Below are 19,641 nucleotides of genomic sequence, written 5' to 3' on the forward strand. Positions count from 1 at the left end.
ACCTTCACATCCCATGATGTAAGGAGAGGCCAGAGTCTGTAAAATACAATGAACTTAACACAGGCATGATGATTTATTCACCAAGTCCAGACAAGGCATATGTATCTGGTCTGTTGTGGAAAACACACACTTCAAAATTTCTGTTATTAAATGGACAATATCATCTCCATTTATGGTATTAGAAGGAAAAAATAAGAAAAAAAATCGGAATGTATGTACTATTTTCTGACACTGTTGATCTACCAGTTCATTGGTCACCGTAAAAATGTCAATCTTGTTCATTTGCTTCTTTATAAAACCTGTCACCATCCAGAAGCAGTTCTCCTGGAATTAGGGCTCCTTACGCTGTGGCCAGGTTCTCTGTGTACCTTCCGGGACACACGCTACAGGAACAAACAGATTCAACATGGCGAACTATAAGACCAGGCTCCCCATGTAATGGGAGCTTTCAAAGGAGCATCCAGTGTGGCTTCCGTTCTGGAAAGGCCAGGTCTCCTCCACACAAAGAGCTGAGAAGCCTGAGTCATGCGAGTTGGCAGCTCACAAATTGATGTGCATTATCACATGCCCCCTTAGGCTGTGACAATCTCTCAATTGCACAGTTTGGAATGAGCCGAGTCACAGTACAGATCAGCAGTTGCCAAGTTGAAACACAGTCTTATGAAAAGAAATTAAGTAGTTGGTAGAGCTTTATTAGCGAGTACTCTTTTAAAAAGTCTGAATAGTCAGAATATAGGCATTGTGAGAGAAAAAGAGCTCTCTTTTTACACCTCCTCAGGCTGCAGTATATCTCAGCTTCAATTTCCTTGAGGGTGTTTCACCAACAGTCTGTCACACTCCCAGGAAGTATGCCACAGAGTCAAAGCTCTGGGCTCAAAATGCCAACAAGAAGCTCATTCTTTTCTCCTTCTCCTCCCCTTCCTCCTCCACCTCCTCCTTCTTCTTCGTTTTCTCCTCCTGCTTTCCGTCTAGAATCACACCTCTTTAGAGGGATAACTTTCAAGACCACACTGATTGCCAGGGAAAGCTTGAAAAAGCCAAAGCCAGGGAGGGTTCTTCATGTCCTCACTGCTGCAAGGGGATATCTTACAAGACACGATTATAAATAGGGCAGGTGTTCACTTTACTCCTTGCAGGTCGAGAGTGCATGGTGTGTGGCTCAGTGAACTGATGAAATGCTGTCTACACTATGCCTCAGGGTTGAAAGAGACACAGAATGTTTTAAACTCACTTTCCAGAGGATCTCAGTCTTCCTAATGAATCTAACTACCATGTTTTAACTAACACTGGTCCAGGATGCGTATTTTGAAGTTCTTTAAATGTCAGTATGTCTAAATACCAGTGTTACTGGATCCAGTTCAACGGTACTGAGGGGACAAATAAACTACCAGCAGGAGAAGGTGTTTGATTAATTCTCCGAGGAGAGCTTCATTACCTTGTTCAAAACACTGCATCATCCCTTGACATTTCTGTGAAGAGGGAAACTCCATCAAACCCTTGTGTCATAATTATGGAAAACCCTATCATTTGCTTATGTATGGAATCTTCTTTTATTTTTAAACAGTAAAGGGGAAGTATGTTACCATGGGTCTAGTGACTTAACTTCTGAAAGAAATCAAAGCAAAGTAGGGCAGGTGGTTCTTGCTCTAACCTGGTTTTTTTCCTGTGTTCCTAATCTTGGTAAGCAGTTCTACCGGTGCTAGACTCCTTTTTCTCACTCCCCACCCCAAATCCCTAATTCTGCCTCCTTTATATCTTCAAATACCATATCCTTACTCTCTTTCCTGTCTGAACTGCTGACCGCTCATCCATCCAGCTTCTTTTGCCTAGATTCCTGGAGTCCCTGTGAACCAGTTGCCCTGCTTCCAGTGTGCCTACCCCCAGCCTACCCATCCCCCAGGTCCCCTAAACACTCATTTTATCACTGCCCTCCGCTTCTTAAAACTGAGCACACTTTGGGGCACGTGGGTGGCTCAGGAAAGTAAGTAACTGACTCTTGATTTCAGCTCAGGTCATGATCTCAGGGTAGTGAGATGGAGCTCCTCACCCAGCACAGAGCCTGCTTAAGATTCTCTCTCTCCCTCTCATTCTGTCCCTCCCCAACTCATACGCATGTGCAGGTTCTCTCTTTTCCTCTCTATTAAAAAAACAAAAAACCCGACTACACTTCTCACGTGATGACTTCTAGGCTAAGATTCCAACCCCTTAGCTTGGCACACCAAGTCCGATGTGACCTGGCCAGTGCTTTCTGTTTTTCTCCTAACTCCACTTCCTCACCCTGAGCAGCGTCCCAAACATGCCAAATGTTCTGCAGTCCCCAGATATGTGAAGCTCTGTGCTGCTGCTTCTGCTCAGGATATCCTTGCACTCCACCCCCCTCATGCTCTACCTGGTGAACTCCCATCAGTGTCTCAAAATCCAGCTGCTAATAAGAATAATGACTAACCAGCACGAACTGGCCCTCACTATGTGGAGGGCATGTGCTGAGCACTTAATGGCCACTTTCTTATTTTGTCCTTTCAAAGGAAACATCCACAATTAAGGGACAGGGGAAAGATGAGAAAATAACCAGAGGAGAGTGGTGTTACAGGAGGAAGAGAAAAAAGGAATTCAGGAAGACTGGTATGGTCCACAGCGCTCTATTCTGAGGGGAGAAAAAAGAACACAGATACTCAATAAGCAGTTGGATTGAGCAAAGAATAGGGCACCACTCAACCTGGAGAGAGGATTTCCAGATGCTTTGGAAGATGAAGCCAATGACCAATAAGTTTTGATGTCAATGGGAGCTAAAGAGTTAAAGATAATGAATAGTCTTTTAAAGTTACTATTCAGGGGAAAGGAAGAAAGGAGGAACTTTCAGATCAAATAGTGATGCTTGTGGCTGTGAACGATGGTGTGGTAGTATTGAGGGAAAGATTATGATAATCTTAAATTGGGAAGAATAGGCAAGGAGATAGATATAATTTGTAACATCAGTAAGTAGCAAAACCAGGTAGTACAATTCAAGCAATTAGAATTGCTTCATGCATGGAAGCTATATGCCTGGGAAGCCAGACTGCCTGGTGTCTGGTCCTGGCTTTGTCTTAGGAGATATATCACCTGTCAAGACCCAGATACCTCATGAGAACACCTATCTCTTAGGGCTGTTATGAAGAATAAATAAGTTAATATATATGAAGTACTTAGAATAACAGTATGTTTAGTTAGCATTATTATTGCTGTCAAAACAACAGTGCAATAGGGTATTTACTTTCTGCTTCAACTACTAGACCAGAAGCTCTTCAAAGATGAGGGCTGTGTCTCCATTGGTACAGCCTGCGCAAAGCATGGTGCTTAGCCCCTTATAGGTGCTCAATAAATATGTAATAAATGAATGAATGAATGAATACCTAGAGAGAGCAGGCTGACCAGGGCTACTTACTATTTTTTAATATGAAAAAAAAGATAGAACAGAGCTCTAGTTACAAAAAAAAAATGCATGAAACACATCAAATGTGTTTACAGAATGCTAAAACAACAAAGTGTGTACATTTTAAGAACAAACTGTGTACCTTTTAGCTCACTTAAATTTTTGAGGTCCTTCTCTGACAACCAATGTTAGTCTCCCACCTAAAGTTTGCAGAGAGGCATTGCCCTTGCTCTGGACAGCTCTGTCTGCTCTGGTTTCTCTTCAGCGGTTAGATTAGAGATGCTCAGCAGCTTTTAAGTGACACTGTATTTATCTGAACACTAATGGTCTTGAATTGGCTTTTAAGCTTCCCTATATAAGCCATTTATTTAACTGCCCGATTCTATTACCAACCTCCTCTCTGAGCTACCCTGTAATCACTAAGATTACAAATCTCAGCCATGACTGTTCCTCAATCCCAACTCAGGATGTATGGAGACACCTTAGGAGGCGATATGGCTTTATTTTATTTTATTTTATTTTATTTTATTTTATTTTATTTATTTTTGAGCAAAAGAGAGTGCGTGCACAGGCTGGGGAAGGGACAGAGGGAAAGGGAAAGAGAAAACCCTAAGGAGACTCACCACTGAGCACAGAGCCTGATGCAGGGCTCAGTCCCACAACCCTGAGATCATGACCTGAGCTGAAATCAAGAGTCAGACACTCAACCTACTGAACCACCTAGGCACCCCATGGCTTTATTTTTTAATTTTACTTTTTAAAAAAAAAATTAGTCTTTGATTCTCTATAAATTAAAACAGAGCACGTGTTTGAATGATTAAACAGGGTGCTACCTTAGGAGTCCTGGATGTTACCAAGTACGTTTTATCTAAATGTAAGAAGTCATATGAAAAATCATAATGTCCACATTTTTATCATCTTGGTTTAGGGTTTATCCTTAGTTTTAATAACGAATGCAGGAAGTAAGCATGAACAGGTTGTGTGAATGCTAAATGAGAGAAATCGCTGCCAACTACTGTCATATTGACAAGGAAAACCCCAGTCTCCAAGAAGGGCAAGAAGAATGTGCACAGACCTGAGAGCTTGATGATACGACTTCACACAGACCCACCTGGATTATCCCCATGTGGTAGACCAGAAAGTCAAGAACCAAAGAGGCTGACTTCCCCAAGGTCAGGCATTTCAGAAGTGAAATGCTAGAGACTAGCACCCATGGCTTGTGGAACAGCTGTGTTTTTTCAACACCCAAACACGTAAACACAAAAGGATAGAAGACTCTTGGGACCCCTTTCATGATCTGTGCTAGAAGCAATGGAGCAGAGGCAAAGCTGCTACTGTGTAGCACTCACAAGGAGGAACAAGGAAGAAGGATCCTTAGAATAAAGGAGCGCATTCCTCTCAGCTTGAAATGGAGTAGTTTTGGCTATTTATTCTGGAGTCCTTTCCTTTGCCGCCTGCGGACATGTTTCAAGTGTCAATTGTTGAGCAGTCTGTGGTCAAGATTATTTATTTTTCAAGTGTCAACCACATGCTTTTATTCCCGAGACCGCACACAGATTGTGTTTGACATTATGTTGGTCATAATCTTTCTTCGTTCAGCTGTTGGGATTCCCACATAAATCACCCTGATGTCAGAGTCTCCATTGATTCTGAAATTTTACTTGTAGAGTTCACATTAGTCAATAAGAATAAAAATGTACATGTTTGCCTCCTGATCGGTGGTTTTTGGAGCAGTGACAATTTTCAAGATATCAGGAGTTTAAGCTTTAAGTGATACCTCATTTTCTTTCCCTCCTATGATGATTTTTTTTTTTTAATGAAAGAATTTATCTTCACAACCGAGGAATAATGAGCTCTAATATTCTAGTTTTCTCTTACGTAGACTATTGTGTTCCTGTCTTGTCACTCAATGAGACTGTCATTATGCATCTTTAAAGAAAATATTCAAAAAATGTTCACCTCTCCAGGTACTTTAGTTGTTTTCAGAGAAAGAAGAAAAATGATTCTAAACCTTCTAATGTGACTGGCAGAGTCAGACACTTGGGAAATGTGGCAATTATTTTGTGATATTACTCTAACATTAACTCTAATACTAATTGGTGTATTCTCCCTCACAAGATGGGCATTGGAGCCCAAATGATTACTTTGGATAAGAAACTCTAGAAGCGGTTAATCCTCCTCGCTTATGTCTCCACACATTTTTTGACGACCCCTCCTATGCCAGGCAGCATGCTTCTTCTTGGAGTTTACAGATGAACAATACATGATTTCTGCCTTTGGGAAGACCTAATGAGGGACACGAATGAGTGACTGAGTCATTTGAATATAGCATGTCAAGGGCAGTGTGAGAAGAGTTGGGGCAGGACTGGCTTGACAGCTGTCAACTGAGTAGGTTATATAGAAGAAAGGAAAGAAATTTTGCAGGATTTGGGACTCAGAGATAATGGTTTCTTTGAAGGTGAAATAACTGCCCAGTTCCCTCGAGAGTGTACTCATCCACAACACTGTGAGATACCACAGCAAGTCTGTAAAGATGCCAGAAACTGTTAAGAGTAACACAGTGTTTTACAGACTTTAACAGGAGAGGAAAGACTTTCTGCTCTCGAATTTTTTTTTCTTTAGTAATATTTTGTGGCTGTATTTAAAGGAGGTACGTTATGCAGGTTAACCTTCATTTTAGTATTGCACTTTTTATTACACATGTATTACATGGATACTAAAAAGAAGTACATCAATAAATGGGGAGAGTCTGGCTATCTCCGTCACCAAACCCACACCTCTTCCTTGAGGTCACTTGAGTGTGACGTGTAGATTTTTTATACACACATTTACATGCACACAATTATTATCACGTTGATTAGAGGTAATTAATGCTATTACCAGTGAGGTGGTAACTAGCATATATTCTAGAAGCAGAGAGTCTGATTTCCTTTCATGTATTGGCTATTGATCTTAAATGTCTGGACTTGATTAGCTGTCATCGTTAATAAAGTGGGGATGGTAATAGTACTTAATTTCAAAGGGTAGTTGGGAGGATTAAATGAGATCTGTGTATTGGAACAGTTCAGATGCACGCACTGAAAGTATTTGCTATTACCACATGATCGCATTCTACATATTACCTCATGCTATGTTTATTTCACAGAGCAATATCTCATGAAAAACTTTTTATACCCCCACACATAAACCCTGTTTATTCTTTTTTTTTTTTTAAGATTTTATTTATTTATTTGACAGACAGAGATCACAAGTAGGCAGAGAGGCAGGCAGAGAGAGAGGTGGAAGCAGGCTCCCTGATGAGCAGAGAGCCCCATGCGGGGCTCAATCCCAGGACCCTGGGATCATGACCTGAGCCGAAGGCAGAAGCTTTAACCCACTGAGCTACCCAGGCACCCCCCTGTTTATTCTTTGTGGCGGCTCCATGGTATTTCATGGTGTTGCTGTAACATCTTGTTCTATCACACAGATGCCATAAGTAAATATCCTTTCTCACACTACATATCATTTAGTTGCCTAGTATTTATCATTAGACGTAACAATATACGTATGAGTAGAAAGTATCTGTAAAATATAATGAATAGAGTGGAAATAATGATTAATGTTTATCGAGAGCCCGTGACAAGTCAAGCACTTGTCACTTCAGGTGTAATTAAATGTATTATCTCTGTGAAGAAGCTCATCCGACTTCTTAACCACAAATCACTGGTAATCTTCATCTGCCCTAAAGGAAGGATCCACAGCCATGAATGCAGCATGCCTGAATATGGTTTTTGAAGATATACATCATCCAGGAGTTTCGAGAAAGATAGCAAATGGAAGTAGAGAGAATGGTTATGGGACAGAGCCGAAGGTTGGCAAAAGCAACTACGAATGACAACAGGGATGCCCTTCACAATTAAAAAGATGCCCCATTAACAACACATTATATGTTAATAAAAATTTACAAAATAAAAGATACTTTTTAAAAACTGCCCCGTTGGCCACACTGGATATCCCCTACTCATCTACTTCATATTACCCATCATATATAATTGATCACAAAGCACTGCCACACTATTTTTGAAACTCCTCTTAAAGCTGAATTCTCAATTTTCCCACCTTCAGGCCCTATCTTACAACCTCACTAACTCTTCCCTCCACTGTAGTTCCCCAACCCTTCTCCAGCTTCTAGTCTCACCCTGCGTCAATCACCCCCACTCCCTTTTTGTAAATCAAGTCCTGATTGTGTCACCTCCACTTAAAAATGGTCAGTGACTGCCCACTGTCCGTAGTTCCTGGCATCGATGGATGAACGCACACAGCCACCAATGGCTGTGACCTTAACCTCGGCCCCCATCGTCGGGCCCTCCGGAACTCCATATCCTTGAGCCACACTTCTTTTTAACCCACCACGCATGCTCAGGACTTGGCTGCTCCGAATCCTTCTGAGACGTCCTTCCTTTTTTCACTGCTGTCAAAGCCTGCTCAGACTGAATACAAAACATTTTTCTTGTCTGGGATGCAGTCCTGCTGCCTCCAGCACACTACAACCCACGGGGAACCTCTGCCCCATAGCACCCGTCACCTGGTGCGGTCCCTGCACCCTCACGCCTCCACCCCCTCCTGACCGTGATTCTCAGACCCCAGCGTGCAGGCTGTTCACCTGAGACAGTTTAAGTTTTTGGAGATTTTGATTTGGTTGATTTGAGGTGAGACCCCAGGAATTTACATTTTAAAAACCCCTGGGGGACTTGCAATACAGATTTGTGACCACCTTTGGGAAACCTTGCCATAAGTAAAGAGTGACGTTTAGGAAATTGTAAATTACATCCCATTGGGTTGAGAAATCAATTGGTGGGTCATGACCAGTTTTTCCTTCCCCTTCTGTTTATGAGATATACCATTTAGGATAGAAACAAACAAAAAATTTACCCAAAAAACCCCAAAACACCCTCCTAGAAGGCAGGATGCTCAGCAATATTTGTTGAATAAAGAATATTCAGAAAGACTTTCAAATGCTACCAGATGGTGGAAATTTCCGATGACCATAACATTTAAACTTTATTTTAATCTTAAATAGAAGCTGCCTGGCTAGCTCAGTCGGTAGGGCATGAGACTCTTAAACTTGTATAGACCTTGGAAAAGACAAAATCAGAGCTTTGGAGTGAAACTGGGTTGACAATAAAATCACTGACAACATTATCCTTTTGGAGAAAGGCTTGCCATGTATTCTCAGCTGAAACCTTGGGAAGATTCAGTCCTTAAATTATCAACATTCTAGACATGTACTGACTTTTCTTTATTCTCTCTGAGAAAATTATAGTTGGCAAGAAAAAGAAATGTCAAAACATGCCTTTAAACTGATACATACTCCTAAACTTTCCCCTTAAATACACATTTGAACTTTATTTTTCAACAAGAATCTTGAAAGTGCTTTTTAAAGCCTAGCTATGAAGTCTTTCTTAAGAATGTATGCTTACATATTTAAACTATTTCTTGAAAGAAAAGTAGGGAAAGGCCCAGTCAAAATTATTTAAAACTAATTTTTGAAGATGTTACTTATAGGAGGAAGTTCATCACTTTTCCCCCTTATTTTTCTTATTTACAGAATAATATGTGCTACTTGGGAAAAAAAGTTAGATGTCTGTATGTAATTAATGTCTGTAAGAAATGTATAGCAAAGGAGGTCAAATATCCTCATAATCCCATTCCTAGGAAATAACTGGTTAGCAGCTTGACATATATTCTAACCTATTTTCCTATGCATTAACAGTATAGGGTACCTGGGTGGTTTAGTTGGTTAAGTGTCTGTCTTCAACTCATGTGTTGATCCCAGCATCCTGAGATCGAGTCCTACATTGGGCTCCCAGCTCTGTGGGGAGTCTGTTTTCTCCCTCTCCCTGTCCCTCCCCCTGCCTGTGTTCTCTCTCTCTCTCTCCAAGTAAATAAATAAAATCTTAAAATATACATACACACACACACATTTTAATATAATGAATTATCTTATGCATACCATTCTATAACTATCATGTAAAAATTTTTTATTACAGAAATGAAAAAAATAACACAGGATAACATGCACTTCATCTAAAATGAATGGTACTATTTTTCATAGTTGCTTCAGATCTTTCAAAGTAATTAAACAGTTTTCATGTAAATGGAAGTCCTGTCTGGTATCAGTCAACTACCAGAGTCCCCCAGATAGTAATGATTCTGAATTGTTTATTGTCTACTGCGACTTGCTTTTTTTTTTTTTTTAATTAGCACGGCGTTTTCAAGATCTGTTATTTTGATGCATTTAGATGAGTGTGGCTTTTTTTTGCTTTTAGTTTCGTTTTGTTTTAGTATGGTTGACACACAATATTACGTTACTTTCAGGTGTACAACTTAGTCATTACATTTAAATGAGTTTTTATTATCCATTCCCTTACTCGTGAACATTTGGGTTTCCTCCTTCTTTTGTAAGTATAGATAATGCTGCATTAAACATACCTGTAAATGTTTCTAAGTAGACATGTGCAGAACCTCTGTAGGATATTTACCAAAAGGTAGGATTGATGGGTCATGCTGGTTGATCTCTTTGCCCTCCCACCAGCAGCATCTGATAATGTCTGTTTTCTCATCCTGTTGAACTATTTAGTTTTTGCCAATCTTATGAGTTTTAAATAATGTCTCATTTTAAGTTTACATAACAATGGAAGTTTCCTCTTCTGAGACTTGGGTATTTATATAACTCCAGTATTTCCATTTGCTGTGAGAATTTTTGCTGTAGGGGTGTCTGGTTGGCTCAGTCAGTTAACTGTCCAACTCTTCATTTCAATTCAGGTCATGAGATCAAGCCCATGTCAGCTTCGTGCAGGCATGGAGCCTGCTTAAGATTCTCTCTTTCCCTCTCCCACTGCCCTTCCTCACTTGCATGTACTCTCTCTCTTGCTCCAAAACAAAACAAAACAAAACAAAACAAAAAACAGAAAGAAAGAAAGACTTTTTAAATAGATTCAGGGGAGTTTTAGTTTATTTTGGATACTAATCTTCTGTTTGGGGGAGCACAGATTCATACATAGATTAGGCAAAGATTATGTTGCAATTTTTTTTTTTTTGTATTTCTACAAATTGTTCTCACTCATCCGTTGTTTTTTGAGGGTTTTTCAATTAAAAAGCCTACTATAATTGTAGATTAATCAATATATTCCTGTAATCTCGTCAATTTTGCTTTAATATTTCAGTACAAATTCAGGGTTATGATATAAGTTTGGTGAACTGTCTGTTTATATATAGAGTTCCTCTTTATTAATGATTTTGCTTTAAATCGTATTTGGACTTTAGTCAATAATGCCACTGAAAAATATCAACTATGATAATTATTTACACCTATAGTTAATTGTTAGTTGGATTTATAAGCCTATTTTATTGGTTCTTATATGTACAGCTCTTCCCTTTGAATTTATTTATTTTTTCTATGCTTTTAGCAGTTTCTCAGTGTGCATCTGAAGATAAGTAAAAACGGTTCATCTTTGTTGCCTGGAAATACCTATATTTTGCCCTCACTTTTGAATTATGTTTTCATTTGGTTTCTTAACTCAACTTAAATGTTGAGTTACAGCCTATCTTCAGACTTCAGAGATGAACACAACTGTTCGCTTTTGCTCCACTCACCACTGTGATGCTCGTACCTTTTTAGTTCACAGAGGTGTTTGTCTTGTTTTAAGCATAGCTTTTCCTTTCTTTACCAAGTAGATTAACAATAAAGGGGGAAATTACCAAAGGTACCAAAAAGAAGTGGCATATTAACTTTAATTTTTAATCTGTCACTGCTGCTGGATTAGAGAGTGTAAAATATAAAATCACAATCACCTTTAAGCACATGTTATGAATGAACTGTAATTTATTTAATCAGTCTGCTTCTGATAGATTTGAAGATTGTTTCCAGTTGTGCCCTGATAAAAATGAAATGTAATAAACATACATGCATAAGTATCTCTGGACACTTATGTTGGTATTTCTACATAATAAACTTTGTGAAAACATTTTTTTTTAATTTCTTTTCAGCGTAACAGTATTCATTCTTTTTGTACCACACCCAGTGCTCCTTGCAATACATGCCCTCCTTAATACCCACCACCTGGCTCCCGAACCTTCCACCCCCCCACCCCCGACCCCTTCAAAACCCTCATGTTGTTTTTCAGAGTCCAGAGTCTCTCATGGTTCACCTCCCCTTCCAATTAACCTCAACTCCCTTCTCCTCTCCATCTCCCCATGTCCTTCATGTTATTTGTTATGCTCTACAAATAAGTGAAACCATATGATAATTGACTCTCTCTGCTTGACTTATTTCACTCAGCATAATCTCTTCCAGTCCCGTCCATGTTGCTACAAAAGTTGGGTATTCATCCTTTCTGGTGGAGGCATAATACTCCATAGTGTATATGGACCACACCTTCCTTATCCATTCGTCTGTTGAAGGGCATCTTGGTTCTTTCCACAGTTTGGCAACCGTGCCTATTGCTGCTATAAACACTGGGGTACAGAGGGCCCTTCTTTTTACTACATCTATATCTTTGGGGTAAATACCCAGTAGTGCAATTGCAGGGTCATAGGGAAGCTCTTTTTTTAATTTCTTAAGGAATCTCCACACTGTTCTCCAAAATGGCTGCACCAACTTGCATTCCCACCAGTAGTGCAAGAGGGTTCCCCTTTCTCCACATCCTCTCCAACACATGTTGTTTCCTGTCTTGCTAATTTTGGCCATTCTAACTGGTGAAAGGTGGTATCTCAATGTGGTTTTAATTTGATTCTCCCTAATGGCTAGTGATTATGAACATTTTTTCATGTGTCTGATAGCCATTTGTATGTCTTCATTGGAGAAGTGTCTGTTCATATCTTCTTCCCACTTTTTTATATGATTATCTGTTTTGTGTGTGTTGAGTTTGAGAAGTTCTTCCACCGGTATTCTTCAAAAAACAGTAGCGAATAATCCTAAAATTTGTATGGAATCAGAAGAAACCCGAATTGCTAAGGAAATGTTGAAAAACAAAAATAAAACTGGCGGCATTACGTTACCTGATTTCAAGCTTTACTACAAAGCTGTGATCACCAAGACAGCATGGTACTGGCATAAAAACAGACACATAGACCAGTGGAACAGAGTAGAGAGCCCAGATATGGACCCTCAACTCTATGGTCAAATAATCTTCGACAAAGCAGGAATAAATATACAGCAGAAAAAAGACAGTCTCTTCAATAAATGGTACTGGGAAAATTGGACAGCTATATGTAGAAGAATGAAACTCAACCATTCTCTTACACCGTACACAAAGATAAACTTGAAATGGATAAAAGACCTCAACGTGAGGCAGGAATCCATCAGAATCCTAGAGGAGAACATAGGCAGTAACCTCTTTGATATCAGCCACATCAACTTCTTTCAAGATATGTCTCCAACGGCAAAGGAAACAAAAGCAAAGATGAACTTCTGGGACTTCATCAAGATCAAAACCTTCTTCACAGCAAAGGAAACAGTCGACAAAACAAAGAGGCAACCCATGGAATGGGAGAAGATATTTGCAAATGACAGTACAGACAAAACCTTTTTTTTAATCTATCATTGCTGCTAGGTTAGAGAATGTAAGATATAAAATCACAAAGCTGCCTTTAAGCAGATGCCAATGTTACATGAGTTTCAGGTGTATAGTATAGTGATTCAACACTTCCATACATCACCCAGTGCTTGAAAACCTTTTGTATTATGACTCCTCTCTTGCCTTAGTTAACGTTAATTAGTGCAGTTAAGGGCTCAGACTTTGTCCACCAAAATGGGTGTCCACCATTTTTCCCTCATGTGTGACTTTGGACAAATCTCTTAACCTCCTTCATCCTTAGTTTCCTTCTCTGTGAAAACAAGATTAATATAGTACATACCTCATAAGGTAATCATGAGGATGAGAATATTAAATCAGAACAATTAGTGTGATATCCAACAAGTAGTCATTATTTGCTAAAGACATGGAAATGAACTAAAACAACATACAGATTGCTGAAACCTGTAAAGGTTTTTAAAAATACCGGTGCAGTGTGAGAAGGGGTCAAGGGTATATGGGAAATTTCTTTTCCTTCTGCTCAATTTTGCTGTGAACTGAAAACTACTATTAAAAAATTGTTTTTCATTTAAAAAAAAAAAAAAAAAGAAAAGAAAAACATTGCTGCCTGGGGCGCCCACTGGAAATTTTAATTCCATAAACTGGAGGTGAGGCCTAGTATCAATTCAGTTTTTAAACCTTGGGTAATTCTTTTTTTTTTTTTTTCTTTTTAAGATTTCATTTATTTATTTGAGAGAGAGCGAGCACAAGCAGTGAGAGTGGCAGAGGGGGAGGGAAAAGCATCCTTTCCACTGAGCAGGGAGCCCAACATGGGGCTCGATCCCAGGACCCTGAGATCATGACCTGAGCTGAAATCAAAAGTGAGACACTTAACTGACTGAGCCACGTAGGTGCCCCAAGGGTGTAGTCTTCTAACTCACCCACCACAAAGATGTATTTATTCATTTGTTCTGAAAAAAAAAAAAAAATCTATTTTATTGATATTCCTTCACTCTGCAAATGTTGATTGGGCACCTACTGCTAAGCATCCATTACATTAAGTGTTGGAGAAACACCAGTGAATGAAGGAGGCTTCATTCCTCCCCTCAGAAAACTCTGAGACTCTACCTGTGGAGAGAATGGGGGCTTTGATGGGGAAGACAGGGTGCTTCCCAGCACAAGAAACTTCTAAGCAAAAGCCTGGAAGGAGCAGGGGTTACCCACATCAGGAGGCGGAAAGGAGTGTGCAAAAAGTCTGGAAACAACCCTTCTAAGACATTCAAGACACTAGACTATTGAGCAGAAGGGGGACTAAAATGAGATCTAATGGTAAACTGAGACCAGAGGCTCCAGTGTCTTGTCAACCATGTTAAGGACTTTATGAACAATCTAAGAGCAGTGAGGAACATTGACAGGTTTTCTGTAGCTGGATTACTATGATGAAATTTGTTTTGAGGGATGACCTTTTTGGGTAAGAGCCTGGTTAAGTGGGTGTGGGAGAGATTAAAATGGCAAGTGTGCTGGCCAGATCTAGGAAGGTGGCCCTTGAGCCCAAGAGAAACTAGGAGCGAGCAGCGGAGGTGACTCTCCTGACTCTTTGGAAGAAGTTTGCTGTGAGATGCCCAGGACCGAGGGGACAGCTACCTATTAAGGTCCAGAGCTCAGAACAAAGACCTGAATTCTAAATAATTAGGGAAGTTTCTCTGTATTATTTTCAGCACTAAACCAAAAGACAGCAGGAAGGCTTGCATTTTGTTCCATTCTAAGCAAATATGTTCATTAGAACTACAAAGCTTCCTTGACTGATGGTCCGTGTACACGTGAGTAAATAAGATTTGGCTCCAGATAGCAATTACTACTGGCACCTATTTCTTTCATCTCATGAGACACAATGTAATTGTAAACATCAATCTAGACACCATAGACTTAGCGGAAAAAAAAAAAAAAAAACAATACTTTTTCCCTGTGGGGAAAAACTTAAGTTATTTTCCCTTTGTCTTTGTTGTGGGTGTGTAAGTGTGTCTTATATGGCTTGCCAAGCCTCTCATCAACCATATTTGTAGGAAACAGACAGGATCCTATCCCTGCTCTTTGTGGTGAAAGTATCCCACACCTGGAAAAGCATGTTAATTTTTTAAGTGTGTAAATTCTTTATACGGGTGTTATTGTTTAATGAGCTAGCACAGACCCTTCTGTAGTCAGTATCTTCATCTGTGCCCTTTACAAGAGTAACACCACAAAGCATACACAGAATAGTTTGGCTTCCCTTATAAATTTCACTAGGCTAAATTAAAACCTCCCTTGAACTGCTCACACACGTACACACTATTTGGGCATAACTTATCTCGCCTCTGCAGAGGGAATAAGCATGCATTCTGGAGTGTCATTAACACATCCTGGAGTTGTGAGGAATAATGATTTTATTATTCTGCAGTGCAGGCTGCAGAATACATGACTTTGCTAGAATCTTCTCTCATTCCAGGTCACAATACCAGCCACCGACTGTGTTCTCCATTAAGACTACGAACTTGTACAGAAAGTGCCTATTTGAGATCTGATTACAGAAGAAATAGGCTTTTCCTAAAGTACTTGAAGTTGTAATGTAGGTCTCTACAAAACTAAGGCAAAGGTCTGTAGTGAACTGTTAAGAGAAACCAAGCTCCTAGACAAAAACATGTTGCCAAAGAAAGGGGAGTTAAAATCTTGCTCAGAATTATAGTAATTTCCCAGAACAAGCAATTCTTCTGGATTCTGCGTAGGTATTCTTCAGGTATTGGCAGTCTTGGTTTATTTATCCTTTGCTTCCTTTTACATGCTTATTAGCTACCCATTAAAAAGTTCCAGGAACATCTTGCCATTTATCTTAAGTGATTATAACTCAATTCACTGCTTGAAGGATTTTTTAACTCATTTATACTACATGAGATTCTGTCCAAATGGTAACAATTATAAACAATATTTAAGTTGTAGAGATTTTTGACAAGGTATTGAAAAACTGAAATAATAATAATGATTACTCTTTTCAGTTCTCATTCAACTACACTGAAAAGATAGAGGTACTAATGTCTTATTTTTATTCAGATCCTAAGGAACTAGGCTGTTAACAAGAATTGTTTCTATAAAAGCTATTGAAGTGTGTTTTAAGCTTATCATATTAATCACTCTGTACATTCACTGCAATGATTACAATTGATTAATAGATCAATTTTCTAGTTGTCATCAGTGAAGCATAGGAGGAATCACATAAATCTACCAATTTTCAACAAATTAATTTTAAGGAAATAAGTATCTTTTCTAATGCCTTCTATTGGTTGCTATAGTAAAATTGAGAGTTTTAGAATTAAAACCTTTTTCCAGTTCCCATCTTTTCTTTCTGCTGGAAGTAACAACATACTAAACAATAAACAATTATGATAATATTATTTGTATCAATTCACATAAATCATATTTTTATTACTTTGTTGCATATGCCAGATCCTCTCACCTCTCTGTCTTCTTCTCTCTCTCCCCCTCTCTGCCGCATACACCACCACACACACACACACACAACCACACACACCTATAAAGCATATATGTCAGACACATAGTTCATGTTCTAAGATGGTAATTATTATCATTACTCTTTATGCTGATTGACATAATTTTCAGAGTACTACATAGGACTTACTAAAAATTTTTCCTTATATGAACTACCCATTAAACTATAACATAAAAATACTTGACACATTGTTGTTGTTGTTTTTTGAAGATTTTTATGTATTTATTTGACAGAGAGATCACAAGTAGGCAGAGAGGCAGGCAGAGGGAGAGGGGGAAGCAGGCTCCATGCTAAGCAGAGAGCCTGGTGTGGGGCTCGATCCCAGGATCCTGAGATCATGACCTGAGCCAAAAGCAGAGGCTTAACCCACTGAGCCACCCAGGCACCCTTACTTGACACATTGTTGACAGAATGAGTCCAAACACCCATATGTTTTGCTTCAGTTTGTCTCTGATATGTAGCTCATTCAGTGTTTAACAGCCTTAGTCCTTTACATGGTTTAATTTGTCCCACTTCAATATATCTGAAGAGGAGGGAAATCGGAAGAAAGGAGGAGCTATTGTGTAGGTCCCCCGCTCACCACCCTTCATGGCTCTCTCCCATAACTCAGAAACCTAACTTGTATGATGATATGGTTTGCCAGCAATGTGAAGAGACAGAGATCATGTTGGATACCGATGATCAAGCTTCCATAATAATGTTAAAAGCCTTTGAAAAACACGGATGTGCCTGGTTTGGCCATCTGGTCAAAATAAGCATTTTCAGAGCTCTGTCTTCACCTTTGCCCCCTGCTTAGGTGTGAGAAATGTAAGGAATTTATCGGCTTGTATTTGAGGTCTGCCTTGACCAAGGTTAATAAACTAACACCTTTATCTGTACACCCACACACTCACTTGCCCTTACACCGTCCAAGTTGAAAGGATGAGAAGGAGGTAAAGTATGCCCTGGGCAGATTTATCACCCCGTGAACCGAAATATGCAAACAAAATGTCCAGGGTTGGTTTTATATTGTTCAAGAGTTCAGGGAAATTGCATGCTTTTTATTATGACCCCCTATATGGAAGAACAAAGAAAACCTAATTATCTAGTTTTAATAGAGGTAATTTATTTGGGTCAGAAAAATAAAGAATTTATGCTCCTTTTAAACAGTGCATCAAATGGATTGCCTTTGATTGTAAGCTGTGACTGTAGGGTTTTGCTTGATTTTTTTGTGTTTAGTAATTCAGTTAAATCCTCTGAAACATAATGGTCATCTCTTTAAGGGTCTTGTGTTCTATGAACATTGACAAACTATATGATTCTTTGAGACTCCGTCCTTTTGAGTTTTGTGAAACCAGACAGAGATAACTAAAATTTCTCAAGTCAAAGGGCTCTTATTCTGTGTCTACACTGAAATTAATTTATCTTTGTCTAGGTTTGGTTATAAAATAAACTCGCAGTGGGTGAAAATATACCCTCTCTATTATTTCTACACTTTCTTATGGGCTATGAATATTTCAAAGAAAGTTATTTTATAAGTCAGCTCATGAATTATCTCTCAATGTCCATTGTTACTCAGCTAATTGCTACCACTGTGACTTTTGGCAGCTGTCTTACACAGTAAGCTGTCAAACTGTCGGTCACAGGAGGAATCAGACAGAGTGATGATGATTGGATCAATTCATCACCAATACCAGAGAAAAACACAGAGTCTCCAAAGCATGTGTCCTACCTTCATGACCAAAATCACATTGTTTTCATATATGTTTAAGACAAATCCCTTGGTAGGAGCTTATTTCTCTAGTGGATCCTCAGGTGGTATAAGGCACCCCCAAATCTCTGTAGGTAACCTACAATCGTGTCCCGGTCTTCCTAAAGCCTTCTGGTCTGGTAATTATATATATTTAGTTTAGTTGTGCCAATAGGTAGTAACTCTGCAGTGGTTATTATAGACTCAAATATGCTGGATTAAGGCCAAATGTAATGGACCAGAAGATGTTGTCTTGCAAAGTCTCCAGGTGACGATACAATGAGCAGTTGGACCAAAATTACCACATTTCAGCCTGCATGTTTTGTTTCCTTTGGGGTGTTATTTTACTTGCTAAACTGAACAGGAAGTACATTTAGAGCCACTTATAATCCCACAGATAGGGGACAAAGTAAACTCAAGCCTCAAGATGAGAATGTTCCACGAGGCACTTTTTGTTTTTCAGCAGAGATCTTTTGACCTGAAAACTATATAAATCTACAGATTAAAGGGATGTTACCTTATTGAAAGGAGAAAATATGGGGGCGCCTGAGTGGCTCAGTGGGTTAAGCCTCTACCTTCGGCTCACGTCATGATCCCAGGGGCCTGGGATCGAGTCCCGCATAGGGCTCTCTGCTCAGCAGGGAGCCTGCTTCTCCTCATCTCTCTCTCTGTCTGTCTCTCTGCCTATTTGTGATCTCTCTCTCTGTCAAATAAATAAATAAAATCTTTAAAAAAAAAAAAAAAGAAAGGAGAAAATATGATAGAAAAGAGTCAGTAAAATGAAGCGAACTCTTCTCTGAAATTCCACCAGTTAGGCTTGAGGTGGGAAAAAAAAAAATCACCCACCAGGGCACCGTTTCTTCTTCTCAGAACCTGTCTTCTACTTTGGCGACGTCGAGTACCCTGTGGATGAGAGCGCTGGCTACGTGGAGGTGCGAGTGTGGAGAACAGGCACGGACCTCTCCAGGTCTTCCAGTGTCACCGTGAGATCCCGGAAAACGGATCCTCCGTCTGCTGACGGTGAGCGATTTCCTACAGCAGATCTTTTGATTGTTCCCCTGGGTTCAACTCCACTTGACACAAAATACTTGAATGCTAAACTACTTCACACCTCTGGAAGCAGTCTGGATGAATGGAGCTTTTTCTGAAATTATTATTATATCATAGGTAAGTCTAGGCTCTGTGTATTACTGTGAGAAAATACATTGAAAAGCCATAAATCGGAGGCTATGTGCAAACATGTAAGTCAATGACCCTAAATCCTAATGCCTGTATTTACATGAATTTGGTTCTCTCCACTTGGCAAACCTAACATCATTGAATATTGTGGCATCGGTATGCACAAGAATGGTCATGCTGGCCACCCTCACAGAAATCTAATGATGTGTAAGTGTCGTGCAGATGTGCATCT

The 19,641-nt window shown here is 39.4% G+C and overlaps 1 protein-coding gene across 3 annotated transcripts in view; it reads left to right on the plus strand.

The window, feature by feature from the left end:
• The window catches only part of FREM2 (FRAS1 related extracellular matrix 2), a 187,453-nt gene that overhangs the window by 101,566 nt on the left and 66,246 nt on the right, over positions 1 to 19,641 (plus strand). For all 3 annotated transcript variants that reach the window (XM_082700380.1, XM_082700379.1, XM_082700378.1), the window contains exon 7: positions 19,101 to 19,250. In XM_082700380.1, coding sequence (XP_082556506.1) covers positions 19,101 to 19,250 — 150 coding nt within the window. The remainder of the gene's footprint in view (positions 1 to 19,100; positions 19,251 to 19,641) is intronic.

Source organism: Mustela nivalis, assembly GCF_964662115.1.
Source record: "Mustela nivalis genome assembly, chromosome: 15".
Taxonomy (NCBI): domain Eukaryota; kingdom Metazoa; phylum Chordata; class Mammalia; order Carnivora; family Mustelidae; genus Mustela; species Mustela nivalis.